This window comes from Paroedura picta, chromosome 8 (genome assembly GCF_049243985.1).
Source record: "Paroedura picta isolate Pp20150507F chromosome 8, Ppicta_v3.0, whole genome shotgun sequence".
NCBI lineage: Eukaryota > Metazoa > Chordata > Lepidosauria > Squamata > Gekkonidae > Paroedura > Paroedura picta.
This window is the reverse complement of record NC_135376.1, coordinates 53,024,164-53,050,013: the sequence shown is the minus strand read 5'-3', so window position 1 is coordinate 53,050,013 and position 25,850 is coordinate 53,024,164. Positions and strand designations below refer to the sequence as shown.

At 41.8% G+C, this 25,850-nt stretch overlaps 1 protein-coding gene across 1 annotated transcript; it reads right to left on the bottom strand.

The window, feature by feature from the left end:
• VWA2 (von Willebrand factor A domain containing 2) lies at positions 1-25,302 on the bottom strand. The gene is given in 15 exon segments (XM_077349830.1): positions 1-554; positions 556-626; positions 1,509-1,631; positions 2,950-3,501; positions 5,373-5,951; positions 6,955-7,062; positions 7,511-7,566; positions 12,007-12,139; positions 13,379-13,512; positions 13,956-14,150; positions 17,790-17,899; positions 21,264-21,397; positions 23,970-24,044; positions 24,929-24,991; positions 25,227-25,302. Coding segments are annotated over 15 exon segments (2,472 nt in total). The 5' UTR covers positions 25,288-25,302; the 3' UTR covers positions 1-476.
• Between the last annotated feature and the right edge of the window lie 548 nt (positions 25,303-25,850).

Below are 25,850 nucleotides of genomic sequence, written 5' to 3'. Positions count from 1 at the left end.
TTTGTTGAAGTAAATTGACATTTAAATTTGTATTTGGTGAAGCAAACTGGTTATGAATGACTACGAAAGCACAATTCAGCTTGCAAGTAGACAAACTAAAATAAACCATGGACTCACACTGTGTCCGTTCCACTTTGAACACACCACACACTATATAAATTCTGTGTATTAAGTATTAATTCTGACAGTTTGAGCCAACTTAAAGTTTGCTAACATTTGCAGTCTGATATACAGAACCAAAATATTCATAAGTATAAAGCTCAATGTGCAGAAGAAATGCTGGTCTTATTCCAAAAGTGTCAGTATATCAATAATAAATATTTAGTGTAAAAATGCTCACTTTTGCAAATCTCATCTGGTGAACCAGAAGTGATTCTGTGCAAATTTCCTGTGCTTTGAACCAGCATTGTTGCTGGGAAGGTTTGCCTAGATCTTAGTGCCTTCATACAAATATTTTCAGTGGCTGAAGGTCAGAGTCATTCTCTGACCACCTCAGTGAGTCTGTTGCACGTGCCTTTTTGAATGTTGGGAAGTTCTGAATAGCTGCGGCTCATCATGATGGTTTTGCTGAGCAGGGAGCCTTTCTGAATGCACCCATGTTCTAAAAACATCGCCCCTCTGAATTCCTGTAATAAAACATAAAAAGAATGATTGTTTATCAAGGCAATTAAACATAGTTTAACTATGGGATCAATTAACTGAATAAACATCTACTACTACTACTACTACTACTACAATGACATTTGATTTTATCTCCAGGCCTCTGTGAGATTTGCACAGATCAGAATGATACACTTTATCTACACTACCAGGTGTATTATTATAATTATTTTAGTGTTAAGCTCCTTCCTCATAGGGCGGATCTTCTTTGTTGCGTTCCTTGCTGCTGTGAACGCAGTGGCATGTGTGAGGAAACTGGGCTTCCGCACGTGGGATTTCTCTGGGCACTTTCCTCCATTTTTCAATCTTCCCTTCCACACATCCTCCGGGATGACTCCAGTTGAGTTTTTTGTTGTTGCCTCAAAAAGCCTTTGAACAGCATGGCAGGGAGGAAAAAACTGCTAGGAAATTTTCAGCTTATGCATGACAAAATTCTCCATGACCTCCCTTCTCTTCTCTTGCACCCACCTCATCACCCAACTCCACACTGCAGGGCAGCTTAAAAAAATCAGGACTAGGTTATAGAGAACACCTACTGGTTAAATAAAAAGGCAAACATTCTAACAATCTGGCTGGGGAGGTCCAAAACATCCCCCTTCTCGTTGACACAGCAGACAAACCTGTTTTGATGATGAACCTTTTGGAAGGACCAAACCAAATCAGGGTTTGGAAGGAATGGAACAAATGGGGGAAAGCATTAAAGTGAACAAGTCAGAAACAACTGGAGGACATAGCATGTAGTTGCTCTGAAAAACACTGTTCCAATTAGAGTCCCAAAATGGGGCACAACATCCTTGTGGAAACAAGCTGTGAAAAAGGCCATGTGGCTACTCTCCCAAAAGCCTTACTCTTTTCACAGTGAGGTCCTTCCCAGCCTTGGCATTGACACTGGTAGCTGCCGTTTCCAGGAATGCACACGCCATTGTTCATGCAGGGATTGGGCCTGCAGAGGCTCCCTGGCTTCTTAGCCTCTGAAAGAGACAGAAGACAAACCACTCAGCAGTCCACATGGATCAGCATGCCACCAGTCAAAACTCTTTCGAATGCTACAAGGATGTCTGTGAACATCTCTTCTTATATAGCAGAAGCAGCTTAGAGGAAAAAGAAAACATTCAGTGCAAAGTCTGATTTTATTAAGAAAAAATTTAATCAAAAAGCTGTTTGCTGTGGCCCACCAAAGTCTTTCATGGCTGTCCAGTCAGCCTGCAGTGGCGAGGAGGGGAGGGGAGAATGATAGACCCAATAAAAGCATGGGTAGACTGTTCCGGCTTCAGTCCGAACCAAACTTATTTAACTCAATGGGACTTCTGAGCACATTATAACAACACTGAAACATTACCCTAGGTGTTATTCATGTGACAAATAGATCTTCCTCTAAGAACTTTCCATTTGAACACACACAAGAGCAACAAAACTTTTTCTGGTATTATCTTAGGGTGTTCAGTGTGCTTTTCTGTCCCTTGTTTATAACCTACCTCCTCAACCAGCAATTATTTTTCCTATTCTAAAGCACATTGCATTGCATTGCATTGCATTGCATTGCATTGCATTGCATTGCATTGCATTGCATTGCATTTATTTATTTATTTATTTATTTATTTATTTATTTATTTATTTATTTATTTATTTATTTATGTTTTATGCTGCCCTTCCCAACGGCTCTAGGCCATTTACATAAAACATTTTAGAATGTTTACATAGAACAAGCATTGCAAAAATTGCTATAGCACATTAGTGTAAAGATCACTGGCTCACTGCTATGGGTTTCTGTTTTGTAAACAGAACGCACTAACCCTTAAAAACAGCAGTCAAGCCTGTAATCTCAAATAATTATGTCAGATTTATTGAATGTTACTGATTTGGTGAACAATATTAGTTCACTGGGATTTCTTTGCTCTCAGTCACTTCCCGAAGATTTGGATAATTTGCAAGTGTGGTTAAAGTTGGAGAGAATTTGAAAGCTGAATTCTGTTTCTCCTCTTCAACAAAAATACATCTTACTCGTATTATAGGAAGTACCATCAGATGTTGCACCTTTAGTGGCTGTTCAGAAAAGAAATAGTCAGCCAATACACCTTTTCCCTATACATTCTTCCATCCAACCATCAAAGGACACCCGTTAAGGACACACTTTGTGCATTTTGCCACCCAGCCCACATTTTTGGAGTGGCAAATTGATTAGGATATACTTAAAAGTAATAGGACAGGATTGCAGGAACAAGTGCAATAGTGCTGACTACCCATGACATTTACTGCAATAAATACCAAAAGAATTTTTTAAAATCTTACCATGACATAGCCTTGCAATTATTAGGTCTTCAATTCTTATTAGATCTTCGTAAGAGGTAATCTGTAGCAGATGATTGTGAGAACCTGCAATCCTCTGAAGTCCGCTTGTTCGGACGTGTCCTATCCCAATGACAAGCAGTGATATATCGTTGTTACGTAGCTGCTGGGCTGGGACCACAGCATCCTCCACTCCAGCCCCACTTGAGATAAGTGCCACAATCTTCTTCACACCAGGCCTTGCTCCTTTTTGGGTGGTCATGACATCTTCATAAATATGCAGCAAAGAGCTGCCAACAGAGGAAGAACCACCCACAAAGGGCGCATGGTTGATGGCTTCAAAGACAGCTGAATTAGTCGTGTGCGTGTCCAAACCAAATGTGGTGTGAGGCCTTCTTCCATAAACAACAAGGCCTACCTGTGTCAGATCCCGATTGATATCAAACTGGAGCGAGAGATGACTCACAAAGCTTTTTAGCTGTGCAAAGTTCTCTCTTCCAACCGATGCTGAGGAATCTAACGTAAACACCAAGTCCAGGGGCTGAGATGAGCAACCTAGGAAGGGAGGAGTAGACATCAGAGATTTTAGAACACTGTAGGCCCCCAAAAATTTCAAATGAAAGGGAAGGTTATTTAAGAGTTGCTTTTTTTAACAGCAGATTGAACAAACCATAGTTTGTTTAGCAAATGTTTCACTCCCAATTACTAGATGTTGTGAACCTTGTCATGAGGCTCCTGAGTTCTATTACACATCTTCAAAAACATGTCAAAAATATTTATTATTTATGAGTCGACTAGTATCCCGCCAGTTGGCTCATGGCAGCTAACAGTCTAAAAAACCCACAATAAAACCCTCCATTAAACCAAACCCCATTACATCTAAAAACACAACCAATTCCAGACAACGGTTGCCAACTTCACTCCCCCAGGTCAACAGACAGATAACACTCAACAGAACAGCCACTAAAGGGGGCAGAGTTGTGCACTTTGGCATCCAAAGCGGCCGTTCCAGGCCGAACCAGCCGGTGCTGCAGCGCAAGGGAGAGGTGTGGCGCCAGCGCACCAGTCGGCGTACACATGCAGGTGCCGGGTTTCGTGCCGCCGCCGCTTCCCCTCCTCTCCACCCTGCGCCTCTGGCTGCTTCAGCCTGGAATGGCTGCCGAAGCACACAGCCCTAATGGGGGGGGGGGGATCAAGGGAGCCGTACCGATCTAATTTGCTCAAGGTGGGAGCTCATATCTTAACCAGCCTGGCTTCGACCAAAGACATGGAGGAAAAGCTCCATCTAACAGGCCCTGCAGAACTTCAAAAACTCTGTCAGGGCCCTTAGCTCACCTGGGAGCTCATTTTACCAGGTCGGGGTCAGGACTAAAAAAAAACCCTGGTCCAGGTAATGACAACGAGTAAGTTAGCTACCACAGAGCGAAGGGCTCTTCAGGGGGCATAAGCAGGCAAGTGGTCCCTCAGATAAATGGGGCCCTGGCTGCAGATGGCCTTGAAGATTAATATAAAAACCTTGAATGTGATCCATGTTGCAAACGGCAGCCAATGCAGCTGCCTCAGCACCGGCCCTCCAAGATGTACCAGTGAAGACCCCAGCACCGTTACATGAATCACTGTGGCCAAGTCATCTGTGGACAGGTAGGGTGCTAGTAGCCGTGCCTGGTGCAGGTTTTAGAATGTTGAACGGGCTACTCCTGTGACCTGGGCCTCCATAGATAAGGAGTCCAAGATCACTCCCAAATTCCTTGGGAGTAGCCTGCTCAGGAATATACAGGGAGCAGACAGTTCTGGTCGCCCCAATAGACTGAGGGGGATTAGTGTTGCTTGTGTTACTAGATCTCACAGTAGGGGTCAATTTGGTAGATCGTGAGTTTCTTGCTTGTCAGTTCATCAACACTGGAATTTGGGAGACAGCCTTGCAATGGGCCATGGACAGAGGGCTGCTGTGGGGGGACAGAAAGTCTTGCAGCTGCCAACTCCATACGGAGTATTACAGGGGCAGTTTTGTCATCCATGCTGTTTAACATCTTCATGCACCCTCTGGCCCGGGGGGTTGGACTTGGGTGCCATCAAAATGCAGTTGACACCCAAGTCTACCCCCTGATGGATGGCCAACCAGATTCATCCCGAGACATTTGGCAGTTGCTTGGAAGCAACAACGGTCTATAAGAAGCTTCCCCTTGAATAGGAGTGGTATCGGCAAGTAAAGCTCATACACTGGAATTCAAAGTGCAGTTTACTGTTTTTAAATGTTTAAATAGTTAAATAGTTAAATGTTTAAATAGATGTTCTTATATTGCTGTAAACTGCCCTGAGGCTGGTATACCTGAGGCTGGTATGACTGGAGGGGCGGTTAGATAAATCCATATATGGATGGTTTCCAACAGCTGCTGTAGAAATACTGATAAGTACTACAACCTTACCTTGGCTATCCACACTGCAGATTTTTTTCTGAAGATCTGGTAACTTGTTGAACAGATCTTGTGGAGTTGAATAGATAATTGTCTGTTTTGGATTCCCTGTAACTTCATCTAGCTCTGCTCTCAAATATTCACTGCCAATTGCAATGAGAGAAGTCACTCGCCCTCTGGCATCCTCGGCTGCCTCCACAACTGAGTCCTGAGCACTGGAATCTGTGAGCAAGACAACCACACGTGGGAGGCGATCAGGGACATCAGCAAAGACTGCTGCACTCCTAAATCCATGTTGCATAATATACCGTAAAGCTTTGCCAGTTAAGGTGCTTCCTCCACTGAAATGCATGGAATCAATACCCTTCACCAGACTGAGCACATCTGCATGGTCTCCAGTTCTAACAGCCACCACGACATCTGTGCTGTACTGGGCCACACTCACAGTTCCTGAAATCTCTTTCTGCCACACTGCTTGGAGAAATCTCTTCAGGAAAGCTTTATAGCGCAAAAATCCTTCAAGCGTGGTGCTGGATGAACTGTCCACCAGAAAAACAAGATCCACACTGCATTCTAGACTCAGCTTAGGTGCTGCAAAAATAAAAGCATCCAAGAAGTTTTTTTTAAAAAAACATTAAAGTCTTTTGGCACATTCTAGCTGATTCTCATCACTGAGGTAAGGTTTCTTTCAAAAATATGTTTTTCCTGAATGCCGCAGAAGGAGCCAGGATGGACCCCAGCTGTGGAGCCTAGTGGGCCTGGCAGGAAAGATTAATAGTGCAATTACAGCTTCAATGATCCTATAAACATGAGATCTCACTGGTTCAGTTGTTCACTTCTATTTATGGTCAAGAGAGCAGGGAAGGCAGAATGTTAGCTGAAGCCTGCTCTGACTGTCTTGCTGGGAATGGGCTCCTGGGTGGCTAAGTAACAAACGGGTCAGGCCCCAAGATATATAATTAGAAATGAATTGCTTGATGCAGGTCTTGACAGACACGCCCAGCAAAAATAGTCTTGGTTCTCTGTCCTAAATCTCTTTTATATAGAGAGCTACGAATCTTGAGAAGAGGCCTTTGAGTTTGGATGTTCTGGTTTTAGTGTTTCCTGTTCAAAGGCTTTCAAAATTATTGCCTTGTTTGTTGCAATCTAAGGGGTACAGGCCTTTTTTTTTGCATGGGGAATAAAGTAATGATGCTTTGCAAAATAGGCAGCAAAGACATCTTGAAGTGAATCCCCCCCATGAATCTTTAAACCCTGTTCCTAAGTGTACTGACCCAGAAACAAGTCCCTTTGTCATAACCTGAAATTACTTCCCAGCAAACGTTTACCTTCCAGCAAACGTTTACCTTAGGCTGAAGTGTCACAACATGATCCTAAATATGTTTATTCAGAAATGAACCTCATTTAGTTTATTATGACTTCTGCTTCAAAGCAAGAAGTACAAAATAACCCTTCTCCCTCTTAATTAAAACTATTTGTTAGGATATTCAAGCGTTGTCTTTCTCCTTTCTTCTCCATTATAAAACAAGCATGACATGGATATCCAGAGCTGCTGTAGGACTGAACTGTGGATACATGATAAGAGCAGACCTACCACAATGGACATCTCCTCCAAATCCTATTGGGCAATCACATTGGTAGCCTTCCAATCCCTGTGGAATGCATGTACCTCCATTCTGGCAAGGATAGGAACCACAAGGATCTAAAAATCAGGAAATAGAGAGGCAAAATAATACTCTGGAGGTCAACTGCCAGTTGCTTAAGAGTAAAAATCACAAAAAGAGCAAAAGACTTAATATTCTTCAGGTCCTGATCAAGTTACTGGGAAAAAGGGGAAAGCACTAACAAGCAATGGAGACTACATGCCTAATTATATTGGCATGTATCTAACACTGAAGTTGCTTTGCTGGAATGGAATTTATGTTTGCAGAAGAGGAGGTGGAAATTTCCACCCCCACACTGTTCTGTGCCCACAACACTGTTCCTGAGAGTCTCAACCATCTCAACTAGCTTAACCCTACTGAACTGAGACTGTCTTACTGTGGAAAAAAAGGATGTTCCATTGAAGGTGCATCACTTTAATTTTCCTGCTATTTTTCTTTTTGAGAGATTTGTACAGCTGATTAAGATTTACAAAGACCATATCTTACCTGGGCACGTGGTTCGATAACATCTAGATGGATACTTAATGAAAATGTTCTTCCACCTCAAAAAGAAAACAGTGTAAAACATGAGATAAAATGTCATTTAAAGACCACAGAATGAAAAAAGAAACCAGATAAATTACAGATAGAATTCTTGAGTGATTTGCTTGTATTACGGTCTGACCAAGGGTCCCTCTAGAAAGAGGTTTTTTCAACATTTCCCCACCACGAGCTGTTATTTTTTGTGGGAGGAGGAGTCATATAACATGACTGTGTGGTCATCCACCTCCTGCCTACCAGTCCTGCTTTAGTACACCCTTTCTATGACAAATGAAACAATAGTAGGTTTAGGGTGGGAAGGTACAGATGAAAGCAAAACAGGGAACGATCTTCATAGGGGAGCAATGAAATGTAATGCTTATTATCTAATCCTGGCACCTACTACTGGGAAAAACTACACACTACACAAGGGAATCCATGACTGATTTCCCAATCTGGGGTGTTTTTAAAAACACTAAAAACACTAAATACAATCCAAGGGATGCCAATTTGACTGAGGAAGGAGCACAGCACATTTTACACTGTTCTCCTAGAAGATTTCCCAGTCTAAACTGCCCACTCAAAGGGCTACTTCCTCAATAATGGAAGAGAATACAAACACACATTGTCATGACTGCTGTTTTCTGCCACATGCAAATGGTGGTGATAGGGTGGTTAGGATTTTGAATAGGAATACAGCTGTGGAGGGACTTGTTGCTTCTTCAGTCAAATGAGCAGCTCCTGGCATAACATGAATTCCCTTGGACCTTTGAAGAAGGCCTTTGATTCGGCATCGAGAAGGGGCAGGAGCTGAGGCCCTTTCCCTGCCTGCTCCTTTTCCACTGCAGCTTCTCCTCAAGCCATATTATCCCCAGCAGGATTTCAAATGTATGCTTACAAAGGCAAAACATATATTACATAAAATAACCATATAATCACGAGCTCTGTTGCTGATTTTATATAACCATATTTCCTTTCATCCCTTCTCTCTCCAGCAGTCCCTGATAAAAATATACAATTTTGCCACTACTCCAAAATAAACATATTTTCCATTCCAATAAAATCACATGCCAGTCTAGATTTGATGTTTTTAGCTATAACTACAGGATTTTGCTGGCCTAGTTGGAAGTTTTTTTTGCTTTAGTCCTCTGCATCTGATCACTTCATACCCATCACGAACTGGCTTTTGTCTTGGTGTCCTATTGTAGTTGCCAGCAGTCTGAGCTGGTCCTTCAAGATACACAAAATTTCTGTCATGGGAAACTGACAGGAAAAATTGAAAGGGAATACGTCATCCTTTCAGACCTTCTTTAGTCATAGAAACAAAAACAAAATAAAAAGGATACCAAGATCCATTTTCCTTTCCGTGTCTTCCTTGAAAATATTTTACTTGTTGTACAAGTCTCTGTTACAGAGATTTTAGCAAGCATCCTATTACTTTAAAGGCCTTTGATATTTTTCATATTATTCAAATACATCCTTATCTCAGCATGAGGGGAAATTTCTTGCCTACCTTGCAGCCATTGAGCTGACAATATACCTCAGTGTTTTCAATTTTCAGGCTGAACACTGACTGCAATATGAGCAGGGACATTTTCCTGCCAATGATTGAGGCTTTGCCCTGTATCAGTGACATTCTTATAGCACTGTCAAAATAAGCATGATAGAGAGGAAGTACTTAATCCAGCCAAAAGTCATTAAAAAAATCTCAAGTGACTCCCATCTCATACTAAGGCCAGCTGAGAATTCTGAGTCTAGACTCTAGATATTTTCCCGTCTCATGGGAAACAATCCATGATGAGCCTGTAAAACATATTGCCAGGGCTTTCATCTGAATCAACTCGAAAAATCTAAAGGAACTGGAGGCAGGAAACTATTTCTATAATTTTGACAGTGACTTGGACTAATAAACCCCTTCGATCCTGTGTTTTCCACTGTAGTCTTACGTCTTTAGTTGATGTTGTTGTTGTGTTTGAGTGCCTATCTGGCAGAAATGGTTTACATTGCCTACCTATCTTCCAAAATGTAGAAGAGATGCCCCAGACCAGATAAAGCTGAGCACTGTGTCCTCAACTGTGCCCTTCTCCCCGCCACATATATATTCTCTCTACCCTTCAGATCCACAAAGCAGTCATTAATACCAATTTGTAAGCATTAACACACAGAATCCTTGGCTATGTGGCAAGTCTGGAGAAGTATGGTATCCAGTACCTAGTAAGCTTCTGACATTTCATCAAATATAGTTGATGGTCAGAGGAAGAACTTAAGAGTATCCCTGCTGGATCAGACCACTGATCCATCTAGTCCATCATCCTGTTTCTAACCGTGGCCTGTCAAATGCTACAAGGAAGCCATTAGCAGGACCACACCTGCTAGCTGCCCCCCAACATATAACCATCAAAGGTCCTCTGCACCAAGATTTGATGGACAAGGGGAAAGTATATCATTGATCACAGTGCAGTATATAGAAAATTTGGGGCATGTCAGAAGGATGTGAGGCAGCAAATCGGGGACTTTACAGCCAGGGGAGATGTTCCAACCCCGTCATCATCTTGATTGCCCTCCTCTGTACTTTTCCCAGCTTTGCAATGTTGTTTTGAAAATATGAAAATATGGCCACCTGAACGGTTATTCCAAATGAGGCTACACCATAGGGTCATTACAATATTGGTTATTTATTTTCAAACTCTTTCCTAATAATCCCTTAGAGCAGTGGTTCTTAACCTTCCTAATGCTGCAACCCTATAATACAGTTCCTCATGTCATGGTGACCCCCAACCATGCAAGTGTCCTTTCACAGAAATTAAGCCAAAACTGACCAATAGCATGAAGATCCATTGTTCATGATTGTATATAAATTGTTTTTTTCCGGGATTACTCAGTTCAGTTCCTCCTCTTGTCCCACCATGTTGATCTTGCTCTCTTCCACTGCTCCAGACAGACGAACGCTCTATCTCGATCTACCTGCAAGACTGTTGTGTGGATGGCGCTCCCCTGGCCAAGCTGCTTGCCTTGCCATGACCCCTGTGAACGGGTCGTTTGACCCCCAAAGTGGTCCCAATCCCCAGGTGGAGAACCACCGCCTTAGAGTTTGCCCTTTCACTGCTGCAGCTCATTGAGTTGACACTTTCATTGAGCTATCCAGTATGAACCCAAGATCTCTTCCCCTCTCATTCTAAGCAAATTCAGACCCCACTAGCCTATACTTGAAGTTGGCATCTGTTGTCCTAATGTGCATTACCTTACACGTACCAACAGTGAACTTCATCTGCAATATTATCACCCACTCACCAAGTTTGTAGAGGTGCTCTCAGAGTGCTTCACAGTCATCCTTGTTTTTCACTATCCTGAATAATTTTGTGTCGTCTGCAAACTTGGCCACTACACTACTCAGCCCCAGTTTCAGATAAATTATGAATAAATTAAATAGTACTAGCTCCAAACCCACCCCTTGGGGAACCCCACTGCTTACTTTCCTCCATTCCTGCATTTATTTCTAATCTTTGCTTCCTATCATTTATCTGTGTTTTAATTCTTAAGATAAATCATTGTTGTCTCCCATGACTACTAAATTTACGCAGGAGACTTTGGTGAGGTATCTTGTCAAAAGCCTTTACAAAGTTCAGGTATATAATGTCTATCAGGTCACCATTGTCTACATGTCTGCTGACTTTATCAAAGAACTCCAAAAGGTTAGAGAGGCAGGGCTTCCTGCTTAAAAAGGTTAGGTAAAGGTATCCCCTGTGCAAGCACCAGGTCATGTCTGACCCTTGGTGTGACGCCCTCTAGCGTTTTCATGGCAGACTCAATATGGGGTGGTTTGCCAGTTCCTTCCCCAGTCATTACTGTTTACCCCCCCCCCCCAGCAAGCTGGGTACTCATTTTACCGACCTCGGAAGGATGGAAGTCAACCTTGAGCTGGCTGCTGGGATTGAACTCCCAGCCTCATGGGCAGAGCTTCAGACTGCATGTCTCCTGCCTTACCACTCTGCGCCACAAGAGGCTCCTTCTCCTTAGCACTGATCTATCCTCCTTAATCAGTGGTATATCTTTTCACTGAGATTTTATTAGAGGTCTAAATAATCTCCAAGAAATTTGAAGAGATTTGACTCTCCTGACTCTTCCTGTCAATTTCATTTTAAGTTAGCTCTTTATCATTGAAAATCTGACTCTTCTTTCTGAAGTTATTTTTAATTATTAAATTTCTACACCACCACTCTCGGCCAGTTAAACAGTCATTTTTTCCTAGTGTGCTCCCAAATAGTTCAATCACCTCACTCTTTACTGGCTCACAATCTGGACAATGTGTATTTGGCAACTGCACACATTAATTTTTGAACTGTTAATCTGTGTGATATTTTCAGGGGTAATTTTGTTTTCTTTTCCTAAGAGATAAAACAGAATATGCTGTTCTAACTCCCATCTAAACCCACTGAAGTTTTAACTCATAACTGTAGACTCACTTGTAAAAAGGACAGAGTGATGTATGCACGGTATTACCATTCTTTGATCCCTTCCAACAAAAATAGTTTCCAATCAGCACCTTTTCTCTTTCAAGAGTTTTGCGTTCGCAAGAATGAGATTCAATCATGCAACCTGTTGCAGAAAGAGAATAAGTTCATCAGCAGCATTTGTTGCCTTAAGCCCAATTCACAATCATACCAACAAGTGACTTAACTCACTGAAGAAAAAGGACCATATACAAATATAAGGTAATGAAAGAGAAGTAGAACTAAAATCTGTTCCAAATGTAATATCTCAAATACAAATGGGTTCCCAGTATGAGATATATATGAGAGATTATGTTTTGCACCTTGATATATTAATTACCAATTAAAGGTTCTAATGAATAGACAGAAATGGCAAGATGTGCTGTACTGAATATGTAGTAACGATTAAATGACTGCTGTAGTAAAAACAAATAAGTTATAAAGGTTGAAACTTAAATTTAAATGCAGAATACAAATGTACCCCAACAGAAATAAGAACTATTGTATTTTAAAGATAATACCTTAAAATTATATGACTGGGATGTAAGGGCACATATTTTCTGTCTTACAGATTTTGTGCTACCTTATTGTCTTTGACAAATGCCATTTTGTGGCAGAACCCATTTTTTCCTTTTCCTTTTCTTTTATGTATCCCCACTGTCTTCTTAAAATGATACATTGCTATTCTACTATGCATTAGACATGAAGTACCTACTATTATTATTAATAATAATTAGATTTATAAACCACCCCTCCCTAATTGACATAGTAAGGACCTCAGTCAGTCACATCTGATTATTCCAACATGACAAAGAGGCATTTTGCGTCCATGGATTTTAAGAACACAAGTAGAGAAATTTGTGGAAGTTACTAGGATTGTCAAATGCTACCCTGGAGTCTGGCAGGAGGTCAGGGCAAGCAGTGACAGCATGTAACACTGATGCTTCCCACCCTACTGCTCCAGTGGCCTCTTTTGTCTCACTTTTCATATTGCACGAGATAGCCTGTCACTGGACTGCTGTAACAGAGAGGAAAAAAGAAGCGCGTGTCTTGTTGAAGACAGCAGTGTATGAAGCATCACTCTCTTCCTGTCTAGAAGATCCTGAAGACAGGTGAACTCTCCGATTCAGAACTTAACAACACAAGAGACAGTCCTTACACAAAACCGATGCATTCAGAGGAAATGCAGCTTTGTCCTTAAAGGACTAGACTTTCCAACTCCAATTTTTTTTCTTCAACTTTATGATTGGAGGCCCCAAAGAGAAATGAGGACCAATCTGATTGCAGGCATCCCTCAAAGCAGAAGGACTTAATAAGACTGCACATAGAAACCTGTTGGGCTGACCTGGAAATGCCACACTGCAAATTGTGGCACCAGTAAGGGTGGTATAGAGGCCATTGGCAGCATCTTCAGCGTCTTCTGCAAAGAATACGTGCCAGTCTGTTGGCTCACTGGCTAGCGTGTGCAGTTCTTCCCATCTAAATATAAACAGGAGACAAAAGTAAGTCAAGCACCAAAACATAGCAATAATATAAAGGCAATGTCATAATTTGTAGAGAGTTGGACCTATTTAACCGAGCATATCTATCATACATAGACAGAACTAAAGCAACGCACGCTACAACCTAAAACAGGCACTGCTTTCCTGTTGTTAAAATCTGCTTATGATATTGTTTATAACAATCTCCCTTCTAACATTCACTCCCAAACACCCACATCTTTATCTGGCTTTCTTTTCTTGCTCAAGTGCTTTAATGTGTCCCCAGCCAGCCCTCCGCTCCCAAGTCACAAACACACTACACACACTCCTATCTCCATTGCAGGCAAGCAACCCAAATCTCATCCCTATTGTAAAGTTGTCCTTTAGTGACAATAGCAATGGAACATTTAATATGTCTTCTCACGCTAGGAAAGCATTTACCTTGGGAAGCTGATTCCCACCGCAAAGACAACAATACCCTTTTCTTTTAGCTGCTTCGCTGGTATTGTTACACTGCTCTGAGATCTCCCATCAGTCAGGATAATGAGGATTTGGGGTACTGACAAGTTCCTGCCCCCACAGAATCCTTTGTGAAGGATAAACTTCAGAGCCAGACTTGTTTCTGTTCTCCCACCTCTGAGGCACAAACAGGAGAAGAACAGAGAGACAGAGATTTTAGAAGTATTAATATTGCTCTGCTTAACTTCTACAAGCACGTCTGTTTTTCCCAGAGTTGAACTGAGAATATAATTTATTTGAGAAGCAAAGAGGTGGTAAAGGCCATTACTGAGAGAAGAAAGCATGATGTTTTATGCATTTCATATGTGAAAATAAAATAAGCATAGTTGTGCATGTGTCATAAATAAATGAAAAAGGAAAAGACAAGGCCTTATATGAAATTTGTATAGGATAAACTAGGCTTCACAGTTCTTCACGATTTCTGTTATTTTCGTCATTTCTGCCCACTTGCTGACAGTTACAGACATAATTTCTGTACAGAAATAGAAAAATAAGGAAAGCACGGAAGCATAGCGGTAATTTAACAGCATATCCTGAAGGAGCCCCAAAGCAGCTTACAAACACCTTTCCCTTCCTTTCCCCACAACAGATAACCTGTTTGGGGAAGGTGGTGAGTGAGTGAAGAGTAGCCCAGGTTGAGAAGGAGGAAGTGGCATTTGGACACCTGTTTTCCCTCCCTCCCAGCCTTGTTAAGTGGGAGAAGTAAGATTCCTTCATTCAAAAGCAAGAGCTTTGAGTTAAACCTTTAAGGTCCTTCTCAAGGTCTCTTTTGCAAACCTTTCCACTAGCCCTGCTCCTATGACTTTAAGAGCACCTTGTTCTATAGACATTAATACTGTTCCAGAATATTATTTTTGAAAATTCATGCCCGTTGTTTTACTCATGATCAACAGATCCCCTGACTCTTCTGCATGGTACAGTTCAGCCTTCATTTTAAGTGGCTTGCAGCAGGATGCATAAATACATCTTCTGTTTGTGGGGGAAACAGTGAATAATACAAATTTTTGCCAGGACCCAAGATCTGCCTTGGGCAATGAAAGATAAAATGAGCAGAGCAATAATATGCCCAAGTCTTCAGAAATTCCCATTCAGAGCACTTGCTTTCCTTGAAGTGCCAGCTGGCACCCTAGGTGCCCTGCAAGCCAAGATAAATGAAGGCTGTTATCTCTTTAAGAGCTGTCAACATTCTTTTCTCATCATTAAAAGAATTTCAGCACATGTCTAGGTTCCAGTTATCCACTACTGTTTGACGGGCCGGTTTTCAACAGGAGTCAAAGACTATATTCTTCATATCCTGACTTTCCTTGGAACATTAAAAACTAATTCCAACCCAGCCACAGGCTTAGTATCTGCATACAGAAAGATCCCTAGTGAATTAAGACCTCATCGCACAGGTACCCTGTGTAAAATTAACAACTGTGGAGGAAAGAAGTTTAAATTGTACTCTGCTGCTGCTCAGAAGTTAGACTAAAATGGTCTCAGCTGCTAGAATGTTTGTAAAATGGGGGAATGCAAAAACCAGTTTGTAGCATTTATGACTTCATATGGAAAATGAGCTTCAGAGAGATTCCACTGACATATAAATAATAAATAAATAAATAAATAAATAAATAAATAAATAAATAAATAAATAAATAAATAATAAAGGCCACTGGCCTAAACTATAAAAGCCTTACTACTGAGGTATAGGGCAATGTTACATATAGGTGTACATCCTAGTCACCATACCTTTTAAAAAAAAGAGAGCACAGAGTTGGAATAGGTAGATAACCATAATGAGGTTTACTGGCAATCAATTCAAGATGGACAAAAGGTAGTGTTTTGTTACTCAATGTACAATCAAACTGTGGAAATTGCTTCCAGTTACTATAGAGACAGCAACAAGCACAGTTTACTTTAGAAGTAAAGTAAGACAGATTCATGGAGGATTGGCCCATGAATGGCTATTATTCATGGTGACAAAAGGAAACCTCCACATTCTGAAGGAGTAAACCTCTGAATATCATTGCTAGGGATAACGTTATCAACTACAGTTTGGGGAATTCCTGTAAATCTGGGGGCAAAGCCTGGGGAAGGTGGAGGTAAGGGAGCTCAGCAGGAACATGATGCCATAGAATCCACCTTCTTGCAGTTGCCATTTCCTCCAGAGGAACTGATCTCTGTAGTCTGGAGATTAGCCATAATTCTGAAAGAACTCCAGGTTTCACCTTGAGGTTGACAACCCTAAATAGGAGGCATCATCAGGAGACACTCTGCTCTGTATGCCCACGTTGCTGGCCCTCCAAGACTACTTGTCAGCTACTGTGTGGAACAGGATACTGGACTAGATGGCCTGACCCAGCAGGGTTCCTATGTCACTGTTGCATTTGGAATAGGCATGTGCACACCCCCCCCAAACAAAAAAACACACAAAAAATGTGAACTGCATGATCCTTCACTGTTTCAGATTTGGCTGAATCGAAGAGAGAGACAGACAGAGAGAGAGTGAGAGAGAGTACGCACGTGTACACAATCCATATTCTCTGCTTTCCCCTCCTCCCTGCTTTCTCAAGCACTGCCTGAGAAAATGAGGGGGAGAGGAGTTTAAAGAACACACCAAAGAGCTGATGACACAACATCACCTCCTTGGCAGGCCCTTTAAGTAACCCCCCCCCCCAAGTTTCCTTTGGCAGCAGAGAGGTTGTCCACTGCAGGAAAAAGCTGGGGGGGAAGGTATTTAAAGAGCCTGCCAAGCAGCTGATGTTGTTTCCACTGTTTGGTGTCCCGCTCTCTCTTCCCCCACCCCACCTTTTCAGCCTTTGCCTAAAAAACTGGGGGAGGGGAGGCATTTAAGCTGGCTGAATCGTGGCCAAGTCAAGATTTGGCAGGGATGAGCAATTTGGCTCGGATAGATCCAAAAAGTACCCAAATCATCATTGATTCAGATATTTTTTGGATTATCCGAAATTGATCACCTATCCTAACTTGGAAACAGCCGGTTAAAAGTGTGTGAATTAAAGGAAAGACAGTCCCTTGCTTGAGGGCACAGCCAGTTTTCCCTTTTCCATCAACTGGAAACATCAAGCAAGAGACTTTCAGCGTTGTCCTAGAGTTACACCTTTTAAAATCTATTAACATCAAGGGACTAAGAATGGCATAACTCGACTTAGCATAGTACTGTATGCGGCCTGGTGAACCATGGAGGAATGAGACACCTTAGCTTTTGTGGTGTGACTAAAAGGGTCACTTTACTTAGCAATTCAAAGGGCCTTTTTGTAGTTATTATTTTCCAGCACTGGATGACAATTATTTTTTCTATTCATAGTTATTTTCCCCTTGCTCTGTTATTAATAGAGAGTCATAATATAATGATGGTAGAAAGTACTGTCAAGTTGCAGCTGATTCATGGCTATCCTGTGAAGTTTTCAATGTGAGAGAGAAACAGAGGTGGTTTGCCATTGCCTGACTCTGCACAGCAACCCTTGACTTGACTCCTCCACATGCAGACAGCTGGGTGATCTTGGGCCAATCACAGTTCTCAGAGCTCTCTCAGTCTCACCTATCTTGCAGAGTGTCTGTGGTGAGGACAGAAAGGTAGGAGACTGCAAGACACATTGAGACTCCTTCAGTAGTGGAAAGTGGGTACAAAAACACCAGTTCTCTTCTTCTTAGCAGATTCCCATCTAAAAACTAACCAGGGCTGACTCGGCTTAGCTTCCAAGATCTGACCATATTGAGTTAGTACGGGCCATCCACATCAGGGCATAATAATCTTACTTGAACATAATCTTCTTGAGTCTGTCTTTTATCTCCTGCTTGGTGAAATACATATCCAGGGGAAATTCTAAGTGAGGAGTATTGCTGAATTGTATGGCTCCCACTCTGACCTGAAAGCATAGAAGAAGATCCTTAAAGCTGATTTAAGTTTATTTTGACTTTACAGGTAGAAATAAAACAAAAATGGAAATTGAACAAGTTAAATCCCTCTAGTAACTATGTATCAGAAATACCTAGGTTTCCCATATCTATAGAACAAAAGATGTCACTGCTGATTGATGCGCTAGGAATTTCCTCATATAACTATGGTAAAACTCGATTATGAAGGCCATTTTTTCTCCTCCTCCTCAGTTTCTTGAATGTTGGAAATGAGGACTGAGGATAGGAAGCTTGCTAAGCATGGGTCACCAGGGACCTGGTAGCACCTGCCACAACAAAAAAAGCCTGATAGGCTTTGTAGATGAATGTTATGCGAATCTGTCATAGGTTTATTGACTTGGAAATAATCTGAAAACCATTCAGCCCAGTCCCTCAAACCCAATGAAGAATAACCATCTACTCAAATTATGTTTTTCCTAAACATCCAGATTTAGTGTACTGCATCATAAACACAAGGAAGCAAGCAACACACCTATCATTACAGGTGCCCAGAAGACAACTGTAAATCTGGTAACCTAGTTTCCAAATGGTGATATACAAACATTGTTAAGCACAGACCCTTTGGGAAGCAGACATGCCCTTATTTGGTCTTTTAAAAATGTGTCCAGAAAGAAAACCTTACAATGCAAAATAATTTAGATTTTATTATTACAAAGCACAAGAACTGTAGCCATTTTGTAAGTCTTTTATGTTTTTTATTGTTGTTGTTTTTTAAAAGCATTTATAGGCTTAGATTCCTGTGGTTAAGGTGGAGTGGTGAGTTTCACTAATTGTGCTTCATGCTTCTTTGTCCCCAGGGGTCATTTGGGGTTGCAGTGGGATGCAGGACCAAGAAAGTTGTGCTCTGCAGACAGAAATCCTTTCCATCTGCAGAAGCCTTTGGTGGGATCCCTCTGTGATTTTAGACATGTTATGTGTCACAACAAGGAAGAGCAATCCCTTTCTTTGGAAGAGAAAAGGGAATGCCTCTTGTAAAACAATCTGCTATTTTTAAGAAGTACATCTGTTAAGTACATTTTTAATGTGCTGCATGATTAATTGATAAATTACCAGGGCAGGTTGGCACTGATTGTATTGCTCAACATTAGTCAATCACGAGCTCTTAGCTCACCACCTCACTGATGCCAGAATTCGGAGGACAGCTCACCAGTAGCTGATCTCCTTTCTCCAGGGCTGCAGACAGATGATAGGCATGGAGAGAGACAACTGCACCGTTGCCAACTGTGCTCCTTTATGGAGTGCGCTGCTGCCAACTCCCTTGTGGCCCTCTCTCCAATTTTATTTAACATCTTATGCACCCTCTTGCCCAGCTGGTTTGTGGGTTTGGTGTTATCAACATGCAGATGACACCCAGCTCTTCCTCCTGATGGATGGCTGCCTGGATTCACCCCCAGAGTCTTTCGCCAGATGTCTGCAAGCAGTGACGGAATGGAGTAAGCAGAGGGATCTGAAACTCAGCCCTTCAGAAACACAGGCCCTGTGGCTGGGAAGGGACCAAGCAAGGAAGCACGATTTCCCTGCCTGGATTGAGTACAGTTGACTGCTGCACACTCAGCCAGGAATCTGGCCGTGATCCTTGATGCTTCCCTTTCTATGGAGACACAGGTCAGAAGAGTTGCGCAGTTGCTGTTCTTCCATCTACACCAAGCGAAACTACTAGCACCCTACATGGCCTCAAAACACCTAGCCATGGTGATCCACACAATGGTCAACTCTAGACTGGACTTCTGCAACTTGCTCTATGTGGGTCTTATCCCTGCTACAGAAATTGCAGCTGGCCCAGAATGCAGTGGCCAGGGTCCTCAAAGGAACATCTTGGAGGACCCATATACGGCCTGTGCTTCGGCAACTGTGCTGGCTCCCAGTTGAATTCTGGATCAGGTTTAAGGTTTTGATATTCACCTTTAAGACCTGAAGAGCACAATGCCTAGCTAGTGATCCCCAGCCCCAGGGCACTACATCTTGCCTCAACCAAGGCCAGGACATTTTCTGTCCTGATCCCTACTTGGTAGAATGACCTCTTGGATGGGATCCAGACCCTGTCAGAGCTGACACTACAGGGCCAAGCTTTTTGTTGGGACCAGTGAACTGTTACCATCTTGTTGTTGCTAGGTGCGAAGTCATGTCCGACCCATCATGACCCCATGGACAATGATCCTCCAGGCCTTACTGTCCTCTACCATTCCCCGGAGTCCATTTAAGTTTGCACCTACTGCTTCAGTTACTCCATCCAGCCACCTCATTCTTTTGCCCTCAATCGCTCCCAGCATTAGGCTCTTCTCCAGGGAGTCCTTCCTTCTCATGAGGTGGCCAAAGTATTTGAGTTTCATCTTCAGGATCTGACTTTCTAAGGAGCAGCCAGGGCTGATCTCCTCTAGGACTGACTGGTTTGTTCGCCTTGCAATCCAAGGGACGCGCAAGAGTATTGTCCAGCACCAGAGTTCAAAAGCCTCAATTCTTTGGTGCTCAGCCTTCCTTATGGTCCAACTTTCACAGCCATACATTGCAACTGGGAAGACTTGACTACATGCACTTTTGATGCCAGGGGGTTGTCTCTGCTTTTTAGGATGCTGTCTAGATTTGTCATAGCTTTCCTCCCCAGGAGCAAGTGTCTTTTAATTTCTTTGCGGCAGTCCCCATCTGCAGTGCTCTTGGAGCCCAGGAAAATAAAATCTGTCACTACCTCTATTTCTTCCCCATCTATTTGTCAGGAATTGAAAGGGCCAGATGCCATGATTTTTGTTTTCTTGATGTTGAGTTTCAAGCCAACTTTTGCACTCTCCTCCTTCACCCGCATCAACAGGCTCTTTAGTTCCTCTTCACTTTCTGCCATTAGAGTGGTATCATCTGCATATCTGAGGTTGTTGATATTTCTCCCTGCAATCTTGATCCCAATTTGTGACTCATCTAACCCCGCCTTTCTCATGATGTTACCATCTATTGGGCCCCAATCATAACTACCAGTAAAAATTCCTAAAGGAGAACACCTGGAGTGAGCTAGAATAAACTTACTGGACAGCTGTTTAATTACAATTTTAGATGTTTTATTACTACTCATGATAAACTGTAGAATTTTATTGAAATTAATTTCTATGACTGATATATTTTTGCATTGTATGTTTTAATTATGTTGATCACCACCCTGAGCCATTCTTGGGAGGGTGCTATAGAAACTATTGCATCTTTGCAATAATTCTGTGCCATACTTATAAATAAGAAGGCTTATATGCACAGAGAAAGAGAAGGAAGGAGCAATGATTGCTTTTGGTCAAGTCATTCTCTACTATTCTCTACATACCTATTATGTGGACTCACCTTCTCTGGACTGATGTCCAAGCCATCGCAAAGCTTCATTGCTAAGTACTTTGACCGTTCAAAGCTTCCTTTGCCAATACTATAGGTACCATCTAACAGAAACAAAATATCCACTGGGGCGGAGCAATTCATTACTGAGAAAAGACAAAGGCATTTCTGTCACAACAAAGAGCTAAAAGCAACATGCAGGGTGAACATAAACAAAGACTTAAATTTGATCAACTATTATAATGAATTAATAAGTGAAGGTCCAGGGGCAATGATTGAAGTTCACATCTTGAAAATATACTTCATTAATTGAAAAAAATATGTTTTTTTCTGAATGCTAAATATTCATTTTCAATATACAACCCTCCCTTTGATCTAAGAACAGCTACTTGTACTCTGAATGCCTGTGCTGGCAGAGATAAGATTGCTGAGTATGAAAATCTGAGCTTTTCCCAACCACAGCCTGTGGAATTCCTTGACCCAGCAAGTCTGACATACCCCTTTCCCTTTGGTCTTCTGGAAATGAATTTACCCCAGTAAACATTATATCCTTGTTTAGTGGGAAAATCAAAGAATCATAGAGTTGGAAGGAGCCATACAGGCCATCTAGCCCAACCCCCTGCTCAATGCAGGATCAGCCCTAAGCATCCTAAAGCATCCAAGAAAAGTGTGTATCCAACCTTTGCTTGAAGACTTCCAGTGAGGGGGAGCTCACCACCTCCCTAGGCAGCCCATTCCACTGCTGAACTACTCTGACTGTGAAAATTTTTTCCTGATATCTAGCCTATATTGTTGTACTTGTAATTTAAACCCATTACTGCGTGTCCTCTCCTCTGCATCCAACGGAAACAGCATCCTGCCCTCCTCCAAGTGACAACCTTTCAAATACTTAAAGAGGGCGGCTATCATGTCCCCTCCTCTCATCCTGCATAAAATATGCAGGTGGGAGTTATCCAGCATTTTATTTTGTTTATTCTATTGCTGAGCTTATGACTAAAAAAAATCTCTGCTGGTTTTAAAAGTTTTGTTACTGTTTTTACCATGACTTTGATTCTTCTGCTAGTGCTGTCGGATCCTCTGGATTTTAAATTCCTATAGAATTGCATAATGTTTTAATTTCATGTTAGGAGCCACCATGTGTGTGGTAAACTTTCCAACCTCCAGGTGGGGCCTGGAGATCTTCTGGATCTATACCCTGCCAAGGTCCCTCCCCTTCCTAAACTCCATCCCCATATTTCCAGGATTTGCCCAACTTGTTGTTGGCAACTGTAAAAAAAAGGTTATAAATCTTCTAAATAAACAAAGCATCCGAATGATTGAGATTCAAAAGACAAGGAGCTGGGCTGCTTTAAGGAAACTGCATAGTGCTTATAACCAAGGAAATAAGTTACGTGTATTCTTTAGCCAGATGGCCAGAGTCCACAAGAGTGGGATTTCTTACAGCATGATTCTATAAGCTGCTGCATATTCTAATACAGAATAATCAAGTGGTCATAGGATACCATTAGCTAGTTTCTCCATGCATCTAGTTCAAGCTACCGTGTGAATCTCTGGAGCAACAAATTTCAGGATCAAGATCTAAGGAAAGGATAATTCAAGGATCTATCAGTTAACTTCCATACTGTGAGAACACCTCAAGGGCCCCCTGAGAGTTCCTTAGTGTTTAAGCTTGCAGAGATTATGCCATTACAATGTGCTCAGAAAGCAATTTCCTAACACATGCTATCTGTTAAAAAGTACAGACAAGAGATGTCACAAAGCCTCATCCAGGTTTGGGTATAATTTAGGAGCAGTGCACCCTGCTCAAGGCTGGAGTTGGTGACCGTTAAGGTATTGCAAAGTGCTTGAGATTCTATTAGAGTAACTAGATCAAAGTCTTTAGATGTTTGACTGAAACAAGTTTCCCCCTGCCAGTTTCATACTTAGCATCAGGTTTTTCTGGGACTATGTCCTGGTGTTACCTGAGCAGGCTCGGACTTGCTTGCATAATAATTACTAGCTGATGTGACCGCATATGTGCCAAAGTGGTGATTTCATGTTTTCATGGAGTCAGATTAAGCTAAGCTTGTCCTCTCAGTATAGGGAGGGTCCTGTGAAAGTATGCAGAGCATAAGCATGCCTTTAGAAATGTGGATAACTGAGCTTCAGTTGCAAAAAAAAATTGTGCCTGCTTGACAGACTACCTGAGGGGAAAAACAACATCAGTCTCAACAACCCAATTTCAAATGTACCATTCTTGACCAAAGTGATTGATTGACTGAGAGGCTGCTGATCTGCACAGGCAGAAAATGGCTAAGGACGGGCATGAAAAGGTAAGAAAAGGTAGCCATTAGAGGCCAGGGTTGTTTTCATTTTAAAAAATGTGTATCATTCTTCCTTTAGGCTTTGTTCTACTTCAAACTTGACAGCATATAATGGTGTTCACTCAGTGCTCTAACCCCTGGGCCATATCAAAACGTAATGATGTGCATAACTACACGGAAGACAAAGTAGTGCGGTGCCCGAAATCTGGCAAACCTGTGCAAGATTCAGGTGATATATTTAACTTCCCCCATGCCTTATTACAAAATAGACACCCTGAATGTTAGAAGAGACAGATCAAAATCTAATTAAAAGCCAGAACCAACAGCAAGAGATTTAATAAAGGAGTGGAGAAGGACACACAGACACACACACAACCAGTCTGAAAACATTTTCAGTGCAAGAAACAAAACTTACACTGGCCAGCTGCTGAAATTTTCTCCACCATTTCCTGATTGACATGTAGTTCTTGTATGCTCCATGACACAAATGCTGCAGGATCAAATTGTTTTCAACATTGTCAGTCAGCTGCCACCATAGCATTTTAAGAAAAATCACTGCCTATTTTAGACAGTAAACTCTTTGGGGAACCTGTCTATGTTGCCTACATAAGGAGCTACATACACCAGTGGCAAGACAAAAACACTCCAAAGCCAGAAAACGCCAAATGAAAGCAAGGGATGTCACGCTTAGGACATCCATCTGGTTTTTAAAAAATAAAACGTATCAGTTTAAATTACATACAAACAAGTACTACAATCTAGTATTCTAAATGTACCCAACTGCAGAACGTCAACATTTAATTCTGCATGAGTCACATAGTCACAACAGAATAGCCAGCAAACTTGAAGGTTAAAAATATCTTGCTATAGTCAATAATGATAGTGGATAAAATGGAACCGAAATATCACATCACCATAAAAGCCTTTAAGTATGCCCTACCCCCCGACCAGTTCAAATATATTTTGTAAAGATTTTAAAACTTTATCAAGTTAGGTTTCCTAGGATTAGTAGAACACATTATAAAATTCTCTTTGTGAGCATTCACTGCAGGGTTCTGTTGCTGTCTGATCATGGCAGGGTTACTTGAGCTGCCCAGGCACCTCTGGTTACATTAAGGCTCTACTGGATTCTCACTGTGGGGGCAGCAGGAGAAAGGGCTGTCAGGTATGTTGCATAATTCAAAGAGGGAAGCATGAGGAACTGGATCACCACGTATATCCACACCACTATGAGGTGGTGTAGTATAAATGTCCAGGGTAGTTTACAGTGCAACCCTAAGTAGAGTTCAAGTCAATTTACTTAGTCTGCTTCTCATACAGTAAGTGTCACATAGTTCTGCAGTCGATGGCCCACTAACATTTCACCTTCTTTACCTTGGGAGATCAGAAAAATGCAAATCGAGTCAACCCACAGCAAGAGGTTCATGCTTGACAGCACTAGGGGGAGAAAAAGAGAAAAGTTAGTGAAAAAGTCCCAAATAAATACTTTTTGACAAAAGAATTTTTTACTTATTAATTTACCAAAATGCATATCCTAACCTTCTACTTATAAAGTACTCAGGGTTGAAGAATTTTTCTTCCTTATTTACAATAATATCAGTGTAATTCAAGATGGCACTCCTCCCTTGGAACAGAAGAAGGGAGAGAAGAGAGAATGAAACATTGGCCTTACTGTGGGCGTTTCTTCTCAACAGTAGAATAGAGGAGATACTGAAATGCCTGCTAGTCCTCATACGCACTCAGTAGTAAGTATAACCCATTTCAGGATACTCTTCTCCACTGATGGAGAGTGGTGAAAAAAAAAACAATTCAGGGCTCAATTTGAACAGGGAAGATGTTAATACTATTTGCAACTACTGAAATGGCTTAATTCTTAGAAGTACAGAAAACACAGTAGTGAAACACAGTTTTCTGATAATTCCTAAATAGTTCATATAGTTGGCCATTTATCTGCAAGGGGTGGCACCACTTCAAATGCTACCTACTTCTCAGCCTATTCTACAGCACATTCTGCAACACAGGGATTCTGACGGTGTATACAAGCTTAGATTTATGCTGCTGTTGGGGGGGGGGGAGGTATGGATTTACTTCCCACTGCAATCTCTTGGAGGGCCTGTTGTCAGCTACAGCAAGAGATGGAAGGCAACCCCCCCCCCCCTGCAATTATCATTTCCTTTTCCAGCAGCCAAATTTGTGTTGGGCTTTCCTCATCATTCCTTGCTACTTTCATTATTGGAACACAGTTCTTTAGTTTTTCAAGGAAACCACTTCTATAATTCTCTCCACAAAGCAGATG